The sequence below is a fragment of the Pungitius pungitius genome, chromosome 15 (assembly GCF_949316345.1).
Source record: "Pungitius pungitius chromosome 15, fPunPun2.1, whole genome shotgun sequence".
In the NCBI taxonomy this organism is placed as follows: Eukaryota; Metazoa; Chordata; class Actinopteri; order Perciformes; family Gasterosteidae; genus Pungitius; species Pungitius pungitius.
In genome coordinates, this window is record NC_084914.1 from 9,874,093 (window position 1) to 9,891,662 (window position 17,570).

General features: G+C 44.3%; 2 protein-coding genes across 4 annotated transcripts; both read left to right on the forward strand.

Moving 5' to 3' along the window:
• Positions 1-7,855: 7,855 nt before the first annotated feature.
• On the forward strand, positions 7,856-11,153 carry LOC119208960 (eotaxin-like). 2 transcript variants are annotated; one of them, XM_062557512.1, is made up of 4 exons: positions 7,856-8,445; positions 9,570-9,690; positions 9,789-9,906; positions 10,143-11,153. In XM_062557512.1, exons 2-4 carry the CDS (start codon positions 9,624-9,626, stop codon positions 10,471-10,473), a joined length of 516 nt encoding a protein of 171 aa, XP_062413496.1. In that variant the 5' UTR covers positions 7,856-8,445; positions 9,570-9,623; the 3' UTR covers positions 10,474-11,153. The 2 variants fall into 2 exon arrangements, with proteins under 2 accessions (XP_062413496.1, XP_062413495.1); XM_062557511.1 differs by lacking the exon at positions 7,856-8,445 and having other exon boundaries at positions 8,454-9,690; positions 10,143-11,151.
• A 601-nt stretch (positions 11,154-11,754) lies between these two features.
• On the forward strand, positions 11,755-15,780 carry LOC134105176 (apidaecins type 73-like). Of its 2 annotated transcripts, none has more exons than XM_062557723.1 (3): positions 11,755-12,119; positions 14,641-14,758; positions 14,922-15,780. In XM_062557723.1, exons 1-3 carry the CDS (start codon positions 12,053-12,055, stop codon positions 15,559-15,561), a joined length of 825 nt encoding a protein of 274 aa, XP_062413707.1. In that variant the 5' UTR covers positions 11,755-12,052; the 3' UTR covers positions 15,562-15,780. The 2 variants fall into 2 exon arrangements, with proteins under 2 accessions (XP_062413707.1, XP_062413706.1); XM_062557722.1 differs by lacking the exon at positions 11,755-12,119 and adding an exon at positions 14,245-14,548.
• The last annotated feature ends 1,790 nt before the right edge of the window (positions 15,781-17,570 follow it).

Genomic DNA, 17,570 nt, shown 5'->3' on the forward strand with positions numbered 1-17,570 from the left:
GAGAAAGAGGGGGAGGATTTCCTTGACACTGACACCAGCTACGTAGACAGAGAGGCAAACAAACCCACTGCGAGACATTCACACTGTGTCTTCTGCGTGTACTTGTCTCAGAGACCACACACACACACACACACACACAGACTAACTGCTGACCCAAAGGCAAAGTGAATGTTGTCTAGCTGAGCCCGGAGAAGGATGTTTGCCCTAAGTCTTGTCGGGGTGAGCAGTCAGTGTCTTACCGTCTCAATCGTGTTCTTCTCAAACAGAGAAATAATGAACAATCAATGGCCCGTATCACATTCCTGCCAGAGCTGACCTGCTGGTCGATGACAAAGCGTTCAGATTCACCGCGAGGTGAGGCCGGCAACAACTTGAACACAGTCGGGGATAAAAAATAAATAAATATTGAATACGAGAAATATCATATCATCACAAATCATCTTGAATGTCATGAATGTAAATGTGGACGGACAAAGGAAGGATGGAGTGATCATGACAAACTGGAGTTTGCTCAAACAGTGACAGTCTGTTGCAGGGAGAAGAAGCAGAGATGCCAAACTCAGAGCTCAATCATTTTTGGCTTGCACGGGGCCTTATATTAATATGCTGGCTGCGATGGAGTTGGATATGAGGAGGGATTTAGGCCTCCCTGTCGTACATACGGATCACACGTCGTGTTAGGGGTAGGCGCTGGGGCCTCTGTGAGAGTTAATCCTCGGTCCTCGGTGTGTGGGGCTTCACAAATCCCACCTTAAATTATAATGTTCAATCATCCTCTCTTCGAACATAAGAAAAAATGTTGCTTCATAAACAGCGGGCAGCCTTTCACAGAATACATTTGGAAATGTTGCAGTTGGGAAAGTGTAAATGCCAAAGTAGTTGGCTGCAGAAAATAACTGCATCCCCAGAGAGGGGAGCCGGATGTCCCGCTGTGCTCACCTACTTCAATAAAGTCAAGCGCAAGCGTGGAGAAAGTGTTTCTATTGGCGGATATCTGTATAGACTAGGCAATCGAAAACAATGGCAGAATCAGGAACCTTTTTTCATTTTACGCTTTTACACTTTTCCCATCACACCCAGAGAGATAACGATGTGCACTGAGCAGAGACGCGTGTTGGTGGGATTTGTCACCATCTCTCGGGGCACAGAAAAGGGCCCACGCTAATGGACAGGCACTCCTTGTGTGCTAAACAAATTAGCTCCATTACTAAGAGATACACAGCAAAGCTGAGAGAAAGATGCAGAGAAAGCGAGAGAGAGAGAGAGATTGAGGGAGCGGCGGTTGGAGATAAAGGACCGAGGACAGAGGATCGAGGGAGATGAATGAGGGGAAGAGACGAGCAGAGACACAATATACAATGACTAAGAGGGACGTCGTCTTATCAAACACAACTCTGTGTTTCAGTGTGTTTGTGTGAGCCGGGCGAGGCATCTAAGCGCTTTGAGCCCTTGTGAGAGAGGGTGAAGGGGTGTTATCATCCATCCATCACTCACACATTACTCATTCACTTACTTACACTCAGAAACCCACACACACACACACACACACACACACACAGAGCACATACATGAATGCTGATACGCGCTAATACGTGCACTTAACACCAGACTGGATGCGAGCGAGACACATTTATCTCCATGCACACTGTGTGGAAACGATACTGAGTGCATCTACGAGAGTGTGTGTGTGTGTGTGTGTGTCTGTCTGTCTGGAAGCAAAAGTGATCCTCCAGGTTTCAGTTCAAAGCAATCCTCAGTCAAATGATTGGTTCATAATCTGATTGACAGGCAGACTCCCTCTTCTTCACTGTCTCCTCTCTTCTTCCTCCTCGTTTGTCATTCATTTTCATCCTTATATTCTCACGCCTGTGTGTGCCTTTCACACCCTCGCACTTTACCTCCGATCAATGTTGACGTCATGTTTGTCCTCCCCTCCTCACTCCGTCCTGTCTCAGTCTTGATAATGATAAACACATCATTCCTTCTGTGCCGTGATCAGATTACCTGTGGTAACGTGTGTTCATAACCACACAACCTTGTGCGTCAGGGCGTGTGCGTGGATATGTGTTTCCTCCGTACAAATGTGGATAAAAACACACCTGTAGGGTCAAAGGAATTGGAGTCAGGAGCCAAAAGAGGTTCCACTCGGTAAAGCAGGTGTTGTGGTGGCCTTGGATGTCTCATCTGGAATTATTACAGTCACAAAGTTAACAGTTAAGATATTGGTCTTTAAAAAGTAATGTACCAGATCTCTACTTTCTGATATCTGAACATTAAAGATTCCCCAAAAATGCTGGGGTAGCGGCTTGGATCCATGGATGGCAATGTAGGTCTGTCACTTGGTTCCAGTCAAATAATGTATGGGCTTATTCCTGTCCCCTTCAAGCGGGTATGTGTTGAAAGTACTTTGACCATTCATACTCATGTTCAAATAATCAAATGCCATAATCAAATAAAAAAATAGATTTGGTTAATGACTAAATATCACTTTATATTGATTTAACTGAAAGACAGATCAAAAGCGACTTGTAATGAGGGCATTCGACCTTTTGAAAATAATCCAGGAATATTACAAGTGCATCAATTTCAGAGTATACGCAGAACTTGTTCTAGTGGTACATTTACAAACGGTGTGCCATGTAAAATGTGTAGAGTTTCTGCCGTCCTGATGTCAGGGGCTGCTCGATCCACCATTGTGACGCCAGGACCGCAATCTGTTGTTGAGGAGCAGCTGTGTCGCCTTTGCAGAACGTGCTGAACATTACGCCTGCTGAAAATCAGACGATTTATCCTGAACACCTCCGTTGCAGACACACAGCCGTGCTCGGCCACGGAGGAGGAACCCAGCTTCAGAACCAAATCCACAAGCTTGTTGCCATGCGATAGGCAGAAAGGCTAATAGAGTTATGTTAATAGCTTTGATGAAAACGGCTTGAGGTGGGTGTTACTTTCTTAAAGGAGAAGCAATGACTGAGTTTGGAGGTGACCATATTGAAAGACCTGAGCTCACTGACATTGAGCTTGCAAGGGCAGTGAGGGAAGATTTTTCGGAAATTTGTTTGGACTTTTTCCTGCTCATGTGCAGCTCTTTGCAGAATCCAATGTGGAGTTCAATGGCAGCTGGACCGCTCAAGGCCACCGTACCCAATCACACAGATTCAATCAGATATTCGTCAGTCAGAAGGCACCTTTACCTCCAACCGTTTGACTTTTTTACGGATGCAACCTGCAATGCAAAGCACACAAACACTTTAGAGGATACAAACAAGGGGCACTTTTCACACTAACACTATTAAACTGATTTAATGATATGCTATAGGCCTCATTTAAACTCCTAACAGCTGCTTGGGATCTATAGTACCATGTCACTCAACAATCAATAACTCCCAAACACACGCACACACACACACACACACACACACACACACACACACACACACACACACACACACACACACCTACACACACACCCCGGGAGGAATCTCTCTTATCGGGAAACATCAGATCAAGCAGATACACTTGAATGGCCATTGGGGCCAGATTGACTCACAGTGACGGGACTCAGGATCAATGTTTACGCTTGCAAGCCAAACTCATCCTGTTGTCCTGTGTGTGTGTCCTGACACAGTGTTTCCCTGCCTAGCCAGCTGTCTGCTTATTCACGGCATTGTTAATATTAAGGTGGTGGTGGTGGTGGTGAGGATCGGAGGACGGAGCAGCAGCCTGAGGACAGGCCTCCCTCCAGTGCGTCCATGGTCTCACGCAGCGAGAGAGGCCCCCGGTGTGGCTCCCCCGCCGGGGCTTCGAGAGACAAAGACGAGTGCCTGTGTTTCCAAACACGGGCCCCTCTCACCACCCAGAGGTCAGGGACTTAGAATAATCTGGCTGAAGCAGGAGGAGCCGTGCTTTCTCATGCACACATGCACAGCCTTGCATTTAGGCCTCAAGGCTTTGATATGACCCCGCTTAACCCACCAGAGTAATGAATGGCGGGGTGACGCTAGGGGGAAGAGAGCGCTTTAGGCAGAAGGTTTTTTAGGGTTTAGGGGGTCTACGTGGGCAGAGAGACCAGGAAGGTGGTGGTGTTGGAGATGAAAAGGGCAATCATAGGACACGCACTTGACAAATAGAGAGCTGCTGAATGCCAGCTGAAGGACAGAAACAAGAAGCATGAGGGTGGGAAATGCACTGAATGGACTGTATGATCAAAGCGCACAAACAACAAGAGGGATGAGGAGAGAGGGAGACCTAGCAGCAATGGAGTCACATTGGCGCTCTAAAAGGGACACATGCACTTTGATCTTCCTCGAATAGTATTTCTCAAGCACATCTTCATTTAAAACGCCATCACCACCAAAGGGAGACGGGTGATTGGCGACGGCACACAAACATCAATTAGTGGATTCATCACCAGCCGGTGGAAAGATACACATACGTTTTTTAAACTGTTTAAAAACACAAACTCAAAATGGTGGTTTTTATTCAAGCACTGTGTGTCTAACAAGTCTAAATTATTCAAGGCCAACTGACATATTATCTCTTTAGCTGCACAACGTACTGTTTTTTGCCATGAAGAGCATCATAATGTCAGCTATGGCCTAGGGGGTGCAGTACTTTTTGCCACTCTCGACTACTGGGCTAAATTTGGATGACTCTCTCAGAGGCTGTCAAGCTCCGCTTCCATTCACGTAGTGCAGGGGAAGTGCGCCACCTAGTGGTCAAACCGGAAACACAGGGTGGACGTGTTTGATGGGGTGCATCAAATATTCAAAGGGGAGGAAGAGGTGCTTTGTTGCAAATAAATCAGGATCATTGTGGGCAATGGTGTCAATTACAGATTTGAAGTCCAATTCAGATTGAGTTTAGCAGAACAAGTATTTTTTGGGGACAATCTGTGATTTTGAGGGAGAAGTATACTCTGCCAATTTGAGACATGCCATATGTTATATGTTACATACATGTATAAAACGGTGGGTGGCATATTGACCACAGTTGTCCGGAGTGACCCGTCTCTTTGAAGCCAGCGCTGATGGTATCTGGCCAGTGGACGCTGTTAGTGAAAGTTTGCACTCTTATCCGTGTGGCCTTCTGTAGTATCCTACTCCACATCTCCGATCCACGCAGCAGTAAAGGCTTAACGCCAGTGCTGAGGAGTCGGAGCTCGGCCTGCTGCCCTTGCCTGCAGAATCTCACGTCTACATGTTTGTAACCCTGCTTGTTAATTTACACTGCCTAGAGGCTTCTACTTACTCAAGTGTCACTTCCTTTAAGGTCACAGGGTCCTCATGGGCTGACAACAACCTTGAATACTTACAGTTTTTACTTCCCTGAAGTTTGAAGCCTCGTTGATCTTGTGCAATGAAAGACCCAAGCTGCATTTTAAACCCATCGTGAAAACAAAGCACTCTGCTCTTGAATTTGACTTCATCAACTCATATTGTTGTTCTGGCCATTTGTTTTCTTTTGAATCATTTTTGTAATTATACTATTGACATCATTGAAAATAGGGGGCACCCCATCAAGGATAGAGATTTAAATGAAGTTTAAATGACAGCTAAAAACTCAAGGTGTTTGAAAAAAAGTTTTTTATTAAAACAAATGCCAACATTCTTGTGCCTGTGAGGACATCACTGGATTTCAATGGGGTGTGGAGGTTGTTGGTATAAAGCCTTCATCTTGCAAAAACACTTGGCTGTATCACTTGTTTCAACAAAGCGTGAAATAGCCTCAATGCATCTTTGTTAAGCTGCTGAGCAGCTGCAGGTCACCTGGGCTTCGGTTCTATATGTTCAGGGCCCACTACCTGAGGTTTATCCAATAGGCCTGTGGTCTCTGCTTAGCTGAAAGCAATATCCAATTAAAAAACAATCCCAAAGAGATTCAGCCCAAGCGATGCACTCTCCTACCACATCATGATGTTTACCGCACAATCATCACTGGTTTGCTCATTGTTAATTGTGACTAATTTGCATGTTGTAAATTTCCGGTTGTAAGATGCTCTTTCTAATGCCGAAATGCTTGTCTAAATCAAACGAACTGCAAAAAACATTATTTGCAAATTAGTACGTGCACTCTTTACCAAATAAAGTTCAAGCCCATTCCACAGCACAAAGCAGCAGCGCTTTGGGCAAACGTGGCCGGCGCCTCCCTTTTAATCGACCCATTTTGGCAAATCTAAAGAGCGGGGTTGACAATTCTCTGTCTATAATAGCTCTCGCCAAAAGAGACAAGTCACTGAGGCGGCAAAAACGCACTCTGTCTGAAATGATGGCGCTGGATCAGCTGCGGCATGGCGCGGCTCCCAACCGCCACGAGCTGCGGTCCGAGCAGGCCTGTAATTAAAGCGTTTATCGATCACACTTCACGTGCTCCTGCGTCCTCTGGACCGTGAGCCCGGAGGCGCCGGGGCGGTGCAGGCGGTCTCACTATGTTAATGTCTATGGTAATACGGCCACCGGGGTGAGTGGATTATTGACGGGTTCCTAAATGGACGGTTGATCCACTATTGAAGCTTGGGGTCAGTGGCGACGGGATTGATACCGGGCAGGGGGGTCAACTTCATTTCAACGACAAGCGCTTTCAGGGACGGAATTGGGAATTACTTTGCTAATTGAAATATTAATTTGAAAGTAAATGACATTTCTCAACTCCTACAGGGATTTCTTTCCATCCCCAGGTATTGAGCAGAAATATACATTATGTATCCATGGAGACCCTTGGGAATCAGAGACCCTCGCATTGGTTTCATTGGCACATTCCTTAATTTCTTTGTGTTTGTGTGTATTAGTCCGGGTTAGTGTGTCTGTGTATGTGTCTGTGTGTGTGTGTAAAGAGATGACTGATGTAGAAACAGTTATGACAATAAAAAAAGGGAAATAACACAATAAAATAAAAGAGCAAAGCACCAGAAGAGAATGGCCATCCTTCGCCTCGTGAAAGAGAACAACAATGCTTGATGGTTGATGGACCTCTGGTGGGTGCTGGAGCTCGGGGCAGAGCAGACCATCGCGCAATCAGTCTGAGAAAAGGTCGGTGTATTGATCGGCGTGTGTGTCTCCACTGTTACATATCAAAAACATCTCCACTCTTCTCTAAAGATGACCTGAGTACACTGCTCTTTACAGCAGCCCATCCCCAGACAGACGCTGGGCCTCTCGCGCCCAGCGGCCAACAGACACCAGACACATAGCTCTTTGTTACAGCAGAGCTGGCCTTTATGGAAGTTTTTTGGGGCATTTTTCTTTTTCTTTACTTGAGATGAACTTATCAGTGGGTGCACACAGACAGGAGGGAAAGGACGGGATTTCATCGGAGTATTATCATTTTGCCCAAAAAAAAAAAAAAAAGATACGGAAGGAGACGGAATCGCATATCTTTGAAAAAATAATGAATCAATAAGATTTCTCAGTGTCAGATAAAGGATACAATCAAACCATAATCTGTCTGGAGTGGATTCTTTATTAAACAGAAAGGGCAGGGAGAGAAGCATTTACGTCTGACGAGACACTTCTTCAACTGCTGCTCTCACTTGTGACATGCCACTCACCATACTTTGCCTGCATGTGCAGACCTGCTTGCTCTAACTGCCATCTGCCATCTGCCTGTACAACCTAAGCCAAAGAATACAAAGTGATAGAGTACACTGACGCACAATAGGGTTCAGTGTCTATGACTAATGCGAAGGCGGGTGTGGGTGCACCTCTGAGCGTGATAAGAGATCTGAATGTTGCGGTTGGATGCAGAGGAGTTTGGTTTCCTCAAATCTTTCCTCACACTTGCACTGCGTACAGGTAAAAGATTTTTAAATGTGTATCGTGTGTGTGTGTGTGCGCATGCATGCATGCGTCTGTGTCATGGATGCAAATCCTATGTATATTGTGCCCTTGTGTCCGTGCTTAAAGGGTCAACAATGCGGGTCAATATCGGATGAGGAAATGAGAGCCCGTATTGATTGTAATTTCCTGTGACTGTAGTCTCCTGCTTCATCAAGAGGCAAAAACCTATGAGCTACGCTGTCGACCAACCAACAGCAGCGGACTGCTGCTCCGGGACAGCGGTTAATGAATGAGAGGGGAACGAGCCATTTCTTCTCCGACAAACAGGTTTCCACAGGGAAGACACTGATGGGTCTGGGATATTTGCTGTGGACAAATGTGTTTGTATGTGCAGGCAGGTCTGTATGTGACTGCTTGCTTGCAGGCGCTTTTGTGTATTTTGTCAAGTGTATTTTCTCTGTATTCTGCATTACAGCAGCCCATCGGGATTATAATCACAGGAGTTTTGGGCACGAGAGCCATGTGTCTTGGGATTGGTTTTGTTGAGTGAATGAGTCAAGGGCCTGAAGTAAACATTAACTCTCCATCCTGCAGATGAATAACCAATAAAGTGCCAGCGTTGTGATGGTTTTATGATTTGTGATGCGAGATGTAGCAGCTACATACTGCAGTAAGTTCTCTGTTCTTCTCCTCTGTTTCATTTTGTTTTCTGTTTTTCTCTCTATTCACACCTGTTCTGTTCCCTTCAGTTCTTGCTCAATGGGGATGAGAGGATACCATGTGTGTGTGTCTTTTTACTTCTATGTTGTTATTTCACTTTCCCTCTTCTTCTCTTACGGTCGGTTAAATCCTGGTTTAAAAGTTGAAGATTGCCGCATGCCTCCTTCTTCAGTCTTTTTCTCCTTTCTCTCTTTGATCAAAGGCTGAGCCGGTTAAAGTTAGACAGAGCTACATATAGGTCATGTTGAAAGACGCCGAATACCAATATTAATACTTGAGATCGGTTTAAAAAAGCTGATACATTCATAACCAAAACCAACATTTGGAAATCTAAAGATAGCTTAAATAAAATGTACTGACCTAATTATTTTCAATCGTAGTAACTTTATCTGTTGTGAAGTCAAAGGTCGGCCCTGTTAGGAGAGTTTACTCATTTCAAAGTTCACCCAAGTAAAGCTAATTTGATTTGTAAATGTCAGAGATCTAAATACTGATAATAATTTCAACCAACTGTGTTGAAGGGCCTTAGTTGGACGGGCTGTAGAGTTTGTGTGGTTGACAACCGGTTAGGCCCAAGACAAGCCTGGTACAAGCATTTCTGACTGTATATATTTGTCTGAACATAAGATCTAATAATAATAATAATAACTAAATGCTCCTTTTAGACAACCAAACTATTCTTCATCTGTGGATCTGAAAGTACATGCAGTTTGTGGCTTGCAAAGTGAGTGTAAAGGAAAGTAATGAGTCACTGTGTGTGTATCTGCACACGTTGAGTGATGCTACTGTTGTGTATTTGTTGCATTGTGGGTAGATCCGTGGTCAGGGGTCTTTCTATCATGTTTGACTTGTGAAAGGTGAAAAAAAAAAAATGTTCCTCTCCCCCGTTCTGCGGCGATGGTGACGGGTTAGGGGTGTGATGGTGGGGGAGAGACGGAAAGGGCTCGTGTTTTATAAAAGCCAAGCTCCGGCTTGAGAGAAAGACAAAGAGACGCTTGCTTATCACAACAGCGAGTCTTCGTGTCCGACTACCACTCAAGCAAGTAGCAAGACTATTTTGTGTGGGGGATTCAGATCGCCTGAGTTTGTGCTGCGAGATACTAAACCCCACAAGAAGGAAGCCAGAAGATGACCTCCAGCCGGGTGTTAGTCGCTCTCCTTTGCTTCACCACATGGGTGAGCGTCGTCCAGGCAAGTGAGTACCGCACTAAGGTTGACCACTTTTGACCGGGCTTTCTGCAAGGTGAAGTGCAACGTACTTAGTCTTTCTCTCTTGGTGTCTGTCATTTTCAGCCCATGCAAGGCTGCCCAGATGTGATTGTCCGGGGTGGTCTACGACCAGAGTCAGCCCCAGACGTGTGGTGAATTACACCCGACAGAGCGAATCCGACTGTAAAATCAACGTCGTAGTGTAAGTGGCCAGTACAAAACTATCGGAATTACAATAGGAAGAAAATGTTATTTTGCTGCTCATAGCGTTGCAAAATTTGATTTCAACCACCTCCCTAAAAAAGTGTTGCCGCCACTCGAGGCAATCTACGTGTGAACAGGTTTTCTACTGGAAAAACGCCCCTTTAAAAAGGGTTGACAGTGAGAAAATACTTTAGAGACGTTACAATTCCATTAATGGGTCTCAATCAATTACAGGTTCCAGCGAAGAGGAGGACGCAAGATTTGCTCGGACCCAAACAGCAACTGGGCTAAAAAAGTCATTCTGAAGGTGGACAAGGAGCAAAGCCTATTGCAGCAAAACAGACAAAATCAAGATGCATCAACAAGCACCGCCTCACCAGCGCCGCCTCACCAGCGCCGTCTCACCAGCGCCGCCTCACCAGCGCCGCCTCACCAGAGCCGTCTCACCAGCGCCGCCTCACCAGCGCCGTCCCTTCCGTTGAAAACTATGCGACCGAAGAAATGCGGGAAAGGAAGGAGACGCCAGAAAAACAAGACCAAGGGAGGACGACGGTGCAAGAATTGAATTGTCTTGAGAGACGATTCAAAGTTCAAGTTCAGTTCATGACTTTTTCCGCTTGTACTTGTCCAAGTTTATTCAATGAATGCTAAAAAAAAAATTAAACAGAAAACAGGGATTATTTATATATTATCTTATGTATTATTAAATATGCAGTCTTTGTTAAATATTTTGTTGATCGTAAACATGCATGTGTCAAAGAACATAAAGTTTTTACTCTTTTAAATCCTTTGCCATGGTGTGTGTGTGGTGTGAAACCGACGTCCTATGTTACACTAGGATTACCATCACAGCTCATATATGTCAGAAACCAAGAGGTAAACAGAAATATCAAATCTAGACTCATAGCTCATGTATAACAAGTAGATATAAATATACTGGACAAACAGACATGATTATTATGGTCTGGTTTGAAGCTAAACAGTCTATGTACTTTAAAACCAAAAAAATGAATAAATACTGTTTGGCTTATAATAAATTACATAACCACGGGAGGCTGTATTTATAAGAAGTCTGACAACAAAGTTGCTCTTCTTTTTTTGTGTGTTTTCCTATAGAAGTCCAGTAATTTATGACAACTGTCGCCTGTTTCATGCACGCAGACTTCCCACGATGCTCCTTACTCTAAAAACAATAGTTTTGGCAGAAATACTACTAAGAAAAATATAGTGGTTTTAAAGATACGGAAGGGGTTTCATTTAAGTACAAATGCATCAACGTAGACTTCTTGCTTCACACAGTACGCTCACATCTGTTTTGTTGGGTCAAAGACTTTTTTTTTTCCCCATCACTCTACGTATGTGGAATTTCTTCAGGTGTAGCTATGAACTCTGCGTGATAAGAGCAGGGTAAGTGTTGCCATCGTTTGCATTGTTGTGAATGGCTGCTCAGTCCCGGCCGGCGCTGATCAAATCATAGATGTGCTTTAAATTTAGTCACCACCTTCTCTCAAAGTAAAACTCTAAATGCTGCATATTGGACTTCTATAAACTTGTTTGTGCACACAGTCTTTCCAGTCTTTTATCCACTGAAATCGCTCTTACGCTACGTGTCATTCACCTGTTCAGACCCAGATGGGGGGCTGGCATACAAGGTGCCACCTGCCCATCAAGTGACTTATGACTAACTTCTGTGAGTCATACGTTTTTTATTAGTCATGATCCAAATGTGACAAATTCTTATTTAAAGTTCTCGTGTTGTGAGGGATCAAGGATAGAATATGTTTGGTAATGCACCAATAGGGGAAAACTTTTATTTGAATTGTATATTTAAATTCGTGGTCAGGGGTCTTTCTATCATGTTTGACTTGTGAAAGGTGAAAAAAAAAAATGTTCCTCTCCCCTGTTCTGCGGCGATGGTGACGGGTTAGGGGTGTGATGGTGGGGGAGAGACGGAAAGGGCTCGTGTTTTATAAAAGCCAAGCTCCGGCTTGAGAGAAAGACAAAGAGACGCTTGCTTATCACAACAGCGAGTCTTCGTGTCCGACTACCACTCAAGCAAGTAGCAAGACTATTTTGTGTGGGGGATTCAGATCGCCTGAGTTTGTGCTGCGAGATACTAAACCCCACAAGAAGGAAGCCAGAAGATGACCTCCAGCCGGGTGTTAGTCGCTCTCCTTTGCTTCACCACATGGGTGAGCGTCGTCCAGGCAAGTGAGTACCGCACAAAGGTTGACCACTTTTGACCGGGCTTTCTGCAAGGTGAAATGCAACGTACTTAGTCTTTGTCTCTTGGTGTCTGTCTTTCTCAGCCCATGCAAGGGTGTCCAGCTGTAAATGTCCGAGGTGGTCTACGACCAGAGTCAGCCCCAGACGTGTGGTGAATTACACCCTACAGAGCGAATCCGACTGTGGCATCAACGTCGTAGTGTAAGTGGCCAGTACAGAACTATCGGAACTACAATAGGAAGAAAATGTTATTTTGCTGTTCATAGCATTGCAAAATTTGATTTCAACCACCTCCCTAAAAAAGTGTTGCCGCCACTCGAGGCAATCTACGTGTGAACAGGTTTTCTACTGGAAAAACGCCCCTTTAAAAAGGGTTGACAGTGAGAAAATACTTTAGAGACGTTACAATTCCATTAATGGGTCTCAATCAATTACAGGTTCCAGCGAAGAGGAGGACGCAAGATTTGCTCGGACCCAAACAGCAACTGGGCTAAAAAAGTCATTCTGAAGGTGGACAAGGAGCAAAGCCTATTGCAGCAAAACAGACAAAATCAAGATGCATCAACAAGCGCCGCCTCACCAGCGCCGCCTCACCAGTGCCGTCTCACCAGCGCCGCCTCACCAGCGCCGCCTCACCAGAGCCGTCTCACCAGCGCCGCCTCACCAGCGCCGTACCTTCCGTTGAAAACTATGCGACCGAAGAAATGCGGGAAAGGAAGGAGACGCCAGAAAAACAAGACCAAGGGAGGACGACGGTGCAAGAATTGAATTGTCTTGAGAGACGATTCAAAGTTCAAGTTCAGTTCATGACTTTTTCCGCTTGTACTTGTCCAAGTTTATTCAATGAATGCTAAAAAAAAAATTAAACAGAAAACAGGGATTATTTATATATTATCTTATGTATTATTAAATATGCAGTCTTTGTTAAATATTTTGTTGATCGTAAACATGCATGTGTCAAAGAACATAAAGTTTTTACTCTTTTAAATCCTTTGCCATGGTGTGTGTGTGGTGTGAAACCGACGTCCTATGTTACACTAGGATTACCATCACAGCTCATATATGTCAGAAACCAAGAGGTAAACAGAAATATCAAATCTAGACTCATAGCTCATGTATAACAAGTAGATATAAATATACTGGACAAACAGACATGATTATTATGGTCTGGTTTGAAGCTAAACAGTCTATGTACTTTAAAACCAAAAAAATGAATAAATACTGTTTGGCTTATAATAAATTACATAACCACGGGAGGCTGTATTTATAAGAAGTCTGACAACAAAGTTGCTCTTCTTTTTTTGTGTGTTTTCCTATAGAAGTCCAGTAATTTATGACAACTGTCGCCTGTTTCATGCACGCAGACTTCCCACGATGCTCCTTACTCTAAAAACAATAGTTTTGGCAGAAATACTACTAAGAAAAATATAGTGGTTTTAAAGATACGGAAGGGGTTTCATTTAAGTACAAATGCATCAACGTAGACTTCTTGCTTCACACAGTACGCTCACATCTGTTTTGTTGGGTCAAAGACTTTTTTTTTTCCCCATCACTCTACGTATGTGGAATTTCTTCAGGTGTAGCTATGAACTCTGCGTGATAAGAGCAGGGTAAGTGTTGCCATCGTTTGCATTGTTGTGAATGGCTGCTCAGTCCTGGCCGGCGCTGATCAAATCATAGATGTGCTTTAAATTTAGTCACCACCTTCTCTCAAAGTAAAACTCTAAATGCTGCATATTGGACTTCTATAAACTTGTTTGTGCACACAGTCTTTCCAGTCTTTTATCCACTGAAATCGCTCTTACGCTACGTGTCATTCACCTGTTCAGACCCAGATGGGGGGCTGGCATACAAGGTGCCACCTGCCCATCAAGTGACTTATGACTAACTTCTGTGAGTCATACGTTTTTTATTAGTCATGATCCAAATGTGACAAATTCTTATTTAAAGTTCTCGTGTTGTGAGGGATCAAGGATAGAATATGTTTGGTAATGCACCAATAGGGGAAAACTTTTATTTGAATTGTATATTTAAATTCGTGGTCAGGGGTCTTTCTATCATGTTTGACTTGTGAAAGGTGAAAAAAAAAAATGTTCCTCTCCCCTGTTCTGCGGCGATGGTGACGGGTTAGGGGTGTGATGGTGGGGGAGAGACGGAAAGGGCTCGTGTTTTATAAAAGCCAAGCTCCGGCTTGAGAGAAAGACAAAGAGACGCTTGCTTATCACAACAGCGAGTCTTCGTGTCCGACTACCAGTCAAGCAAGTAGCAAGACTATTTTGTGTGGGGGATTCAGATCGCCTGAGTTTGTGCTGCGAGATACTAAACCCCACAAGAAGGAAGCCAGAAGATGACCTCCAGCAGGGTGTTAGTCGCTCTCCTTTGCTTCACCACATGGGTGAGCGTCGTCCAGGCAAGTGAGTACCGCACAAAGGTTGACCACTTTTGACCGGGCTTTCTGCAAGGTGAAATGCAACGTACTTAGTCTCTTGGTGTCTGTCTTTCTCAGCCCATGCACCGAAGCCCAGCTGTAAATGTCCGGGGTGGTCTACGAGAACAGTCAGCCTCAGACGTGTGGTGAATTACACCCTACAGACCAAACGCGCCTGTGGCATCAACGCCGTAGTGTAAGTGGCCAGTACAGAACTATCGGAACTACAATAGGAAGAAATGTTATTTTGCTGCACATTTAGCTGAACAGGTTAATAGCCCCTTTAAAAATGGTTGACAATGAGAAAATACTTTACAGACGTTACAATTCCATTAATATTAGGTCTCAATCAATTACAGGTTCAATTACAGGCTCCAGGGAATAGAAGAAGGCAAGATTTGCTCGGACCCAAACAGCAACTGGGCTAAAAAAGTGATTCGGAAGGTGAACAAGGAGAAATTGAACCGCCTCACCAGCGCCGCCTCACCAGAGCCGCCTCACCAGCGCCGTCTCACCAGAGCCGCCTCACCAGCGCCGCCTCACCAGAGCCGCCTCACCAGCGCCGTCTCACCAGCGCCGCCTCACCAGCGCCGCCTCACCAGCGCCGCCTCACCAGAGCCGTCTCACCAGCTCCGCCTCACCAGCTCCGCCTCACCAGAGCCGCCTCACCAGCGCCGTCTCACCAGCGCCGCCTCACCAGCGCCGCCTCACCAGCGCCGCCTCACCAGAGCCGTCTCACCAGCTCCGCCTCACCAGCTCCGCCTCACCAGAGCCGCCTCACCAGCGCCGCCTCACCAGCGCCGTCTCACCAGCGCCGCCTCACCAGCGCCGCCTCACCAGAGCCGTCTCACCAGCTCCGCCTCACCAGCTCCGCCTCACCAGAGCCGCCTCACCAGAGCCGTCCCTTCCATTGAAAACTATGCCGCAGAAAGAAATGCGGGAAAGGAAGGAGACGCCAGAAAAAAAGAGTCCAGGGAAGGAAGACAGTCCAAGACTTGAATTGTGTTGAGGAACGATTCAAGGTTCATGTTCAGTTCATGACTCTTTCCGCTTGTACTTGTCCAGCTTTATTCTATGATTATTACAATTAAATAAAAAACAGGGATTATTCATATATTATCTTATGTATTACATAATTTGCAGTCTTTATTACATATTTTGTTGATCTTGTTGTCATAAACATGCATGTGTCAAAGAACATAAAGTTTTCAATTCCTTTGCCAATCATTCTTTTCATGAAAAAATGAAGCCTGGTGTGAATGGTGTGAAACAGACTTGATATGTTACACCATCACAGTAGATATTTGTCAGTAGCTCTTATGGTGTTTTCACAAATGTACAGGAAGGAAACCAAGAGGTAAACAGAGATAACAAATCTAGACTCATAGCCTGTTCAGCTTGATATAGTGGTATGAAAACCATTTGGGCATCCCTGATCCTTTTCAAGATTTTCCTTTATGTATCATTGGTGGTTCGAAACAGCAATTTCAATTAAATATATCATATAGCAGACAAACACAGTGATATTTAAGAAGTGAAATGAAGTTTATAGGATTTACAGAAAGTTTGCAATAATTACTTAAACAAAAGTAGGCAGGTGCATAAATTTGGGCACCCTTGTTGTTTTATTGATTTGAATACCTTTAGCACTAATTATTGGAACACAAAATTTGTTTGGTAAGCTCATTGACCCTTGACCTACATACACAGGTGAAGCTAATCCTTAGAAACTTGTTCTTCTCTTTGCATCTTCTCTAAGGAAATTTGCACAAAATTATTGCACACTTTCTGTAAATCTTATAAACTTCATTTCACTTCTTAAATATCATTGTGTTTGTCTGCTATATGATATATTTAATTGAAATTGCTGTTCCATACCAATGATACATAAAGGAAAATCTGAAAAATCAGGGGTGCCCAAACTTTTTCATACCACTGTATATAACAAGTAGATATAAATATACTGGACAAACAGACATGATTATTATGGTCTGCTTTGAAGCTAAACAGTCTATATACAGTCCTGGCCGGCGCTGACCAAATCATAGATGTGCTTTGAATTTAGTCACCAGCTTCTCTCAAAGTAAAACTATAAATGCTGCATATTGGACTTCTATAAACTTGTTTGTGCACACGGTCTTTCCAGTCTTTTATCCACTGAAATCGCTCTCACGCTACGTGTCATTCACCTGTTCAGACCCAGACGGGGGCTGGCATACAAGGTGCCACCTGCCCATCAAGTGACTTACCAAGCATTCGCACACCAAGGGCACTGCTTTCGGGGGCGATTTGGGGTTTAGGGTCCGGCGAAATGCACTGGAAGCGGTTTGGGTCCATTTTATTTTGGCCTTCCTTGCCTAATCTAGAATCTGCTCCTGTTGTATTTCACTGGTGTCTGTTGCTGTGAGTTGGGGCGACTTGGGGATGTGACAAGGTGCAAGGTGTATTCCTGAGGGCCCGTGAAGCGCAGCGTTGAATGAAAAGTTGTTTGCATGGACGGTTCTAAACAGAAACGCACCCAGAAACTCCGCAGGCCAAGCATTTTGCACTGTTTTGATAGGCTACTGTTTGCTAAATATAAGCTATTCATAGGCAGTAGATTTATCACATTCAACTATTAAAGAACAATATAACAATGGACTAGTAAACTCTTTATAAGTAGAGATGAATTGTATATTTGTGCCCTGTTTGTAATGATACTGTAGTAGCTTGTGGTATATTTGTGATATTTCTTTGCAGTCTTTGTGAAGGATGTTTGGTTTTACTAGAAACCCTGGGGTCGTTATACCACCACAACGGCCACTTCCTGAACACTGTGTGAGAGCATGTTTCTGGCTTGTGCAGAAGAGTTTCCTTTATTCTCAGAAAATTGAAAACCATGAAACAAAGTTAGTAGAAGCATACAAAGTAATGTCAACTTCTAAGAATCTAGTGTGCGTTTATTAACATGGGGTCACTGTAAGTAATGTCAAAGATGTACTACTCTCATTTTCAAGGGTGATGTTTTG

Bases quoted from the DNA above. Each gene is read 5' to 3' on its own strand.
- LOC119208960 (XM_062557512.1), top strand. From the start codon at position 9,624: ATGACCTCCAGCCGGGTGTTAGTCGCTCTCCTTTGCTTCACCACATGG. The intron at 9,691-9,788 runs GTGAGTACCGCA...TGTCATTTTCAG, and splicing joins GGTGAGCGTCGTCCAGGCAA to CCCATGCAAGGCTGCCCAGA. The intron at 9,907-10,142 runs GTAAGTGGCCAG...AATCAATTACAG, and splicing joins TGTAAAATCAACGTCGTAGT to GTTCCAGCGAAGAGGAGGAC.
- LOC134105176 (XM_062557723.1), top strand. From the start codon at position 12,053: ATGACCTCCAGCCGGGTGTTAGTCGCTCTCCTTTGCTTCACCACATGG. The intron at 12,120-14,640 runs GTGAGTACCGCA...TGTCTTTCTCAG, and splicing joins GGTGAGCGTCGTCCAGGCAA to CCCATGCACCGAAGCCCAGC. The intron at 14,759-14,921 runs GTAAGTGGCCAG...AATCAATTACAG, and splicing joins TGTGGCATCAACGCCGTAGT to GTTCAATTACAGGCTCCAGG.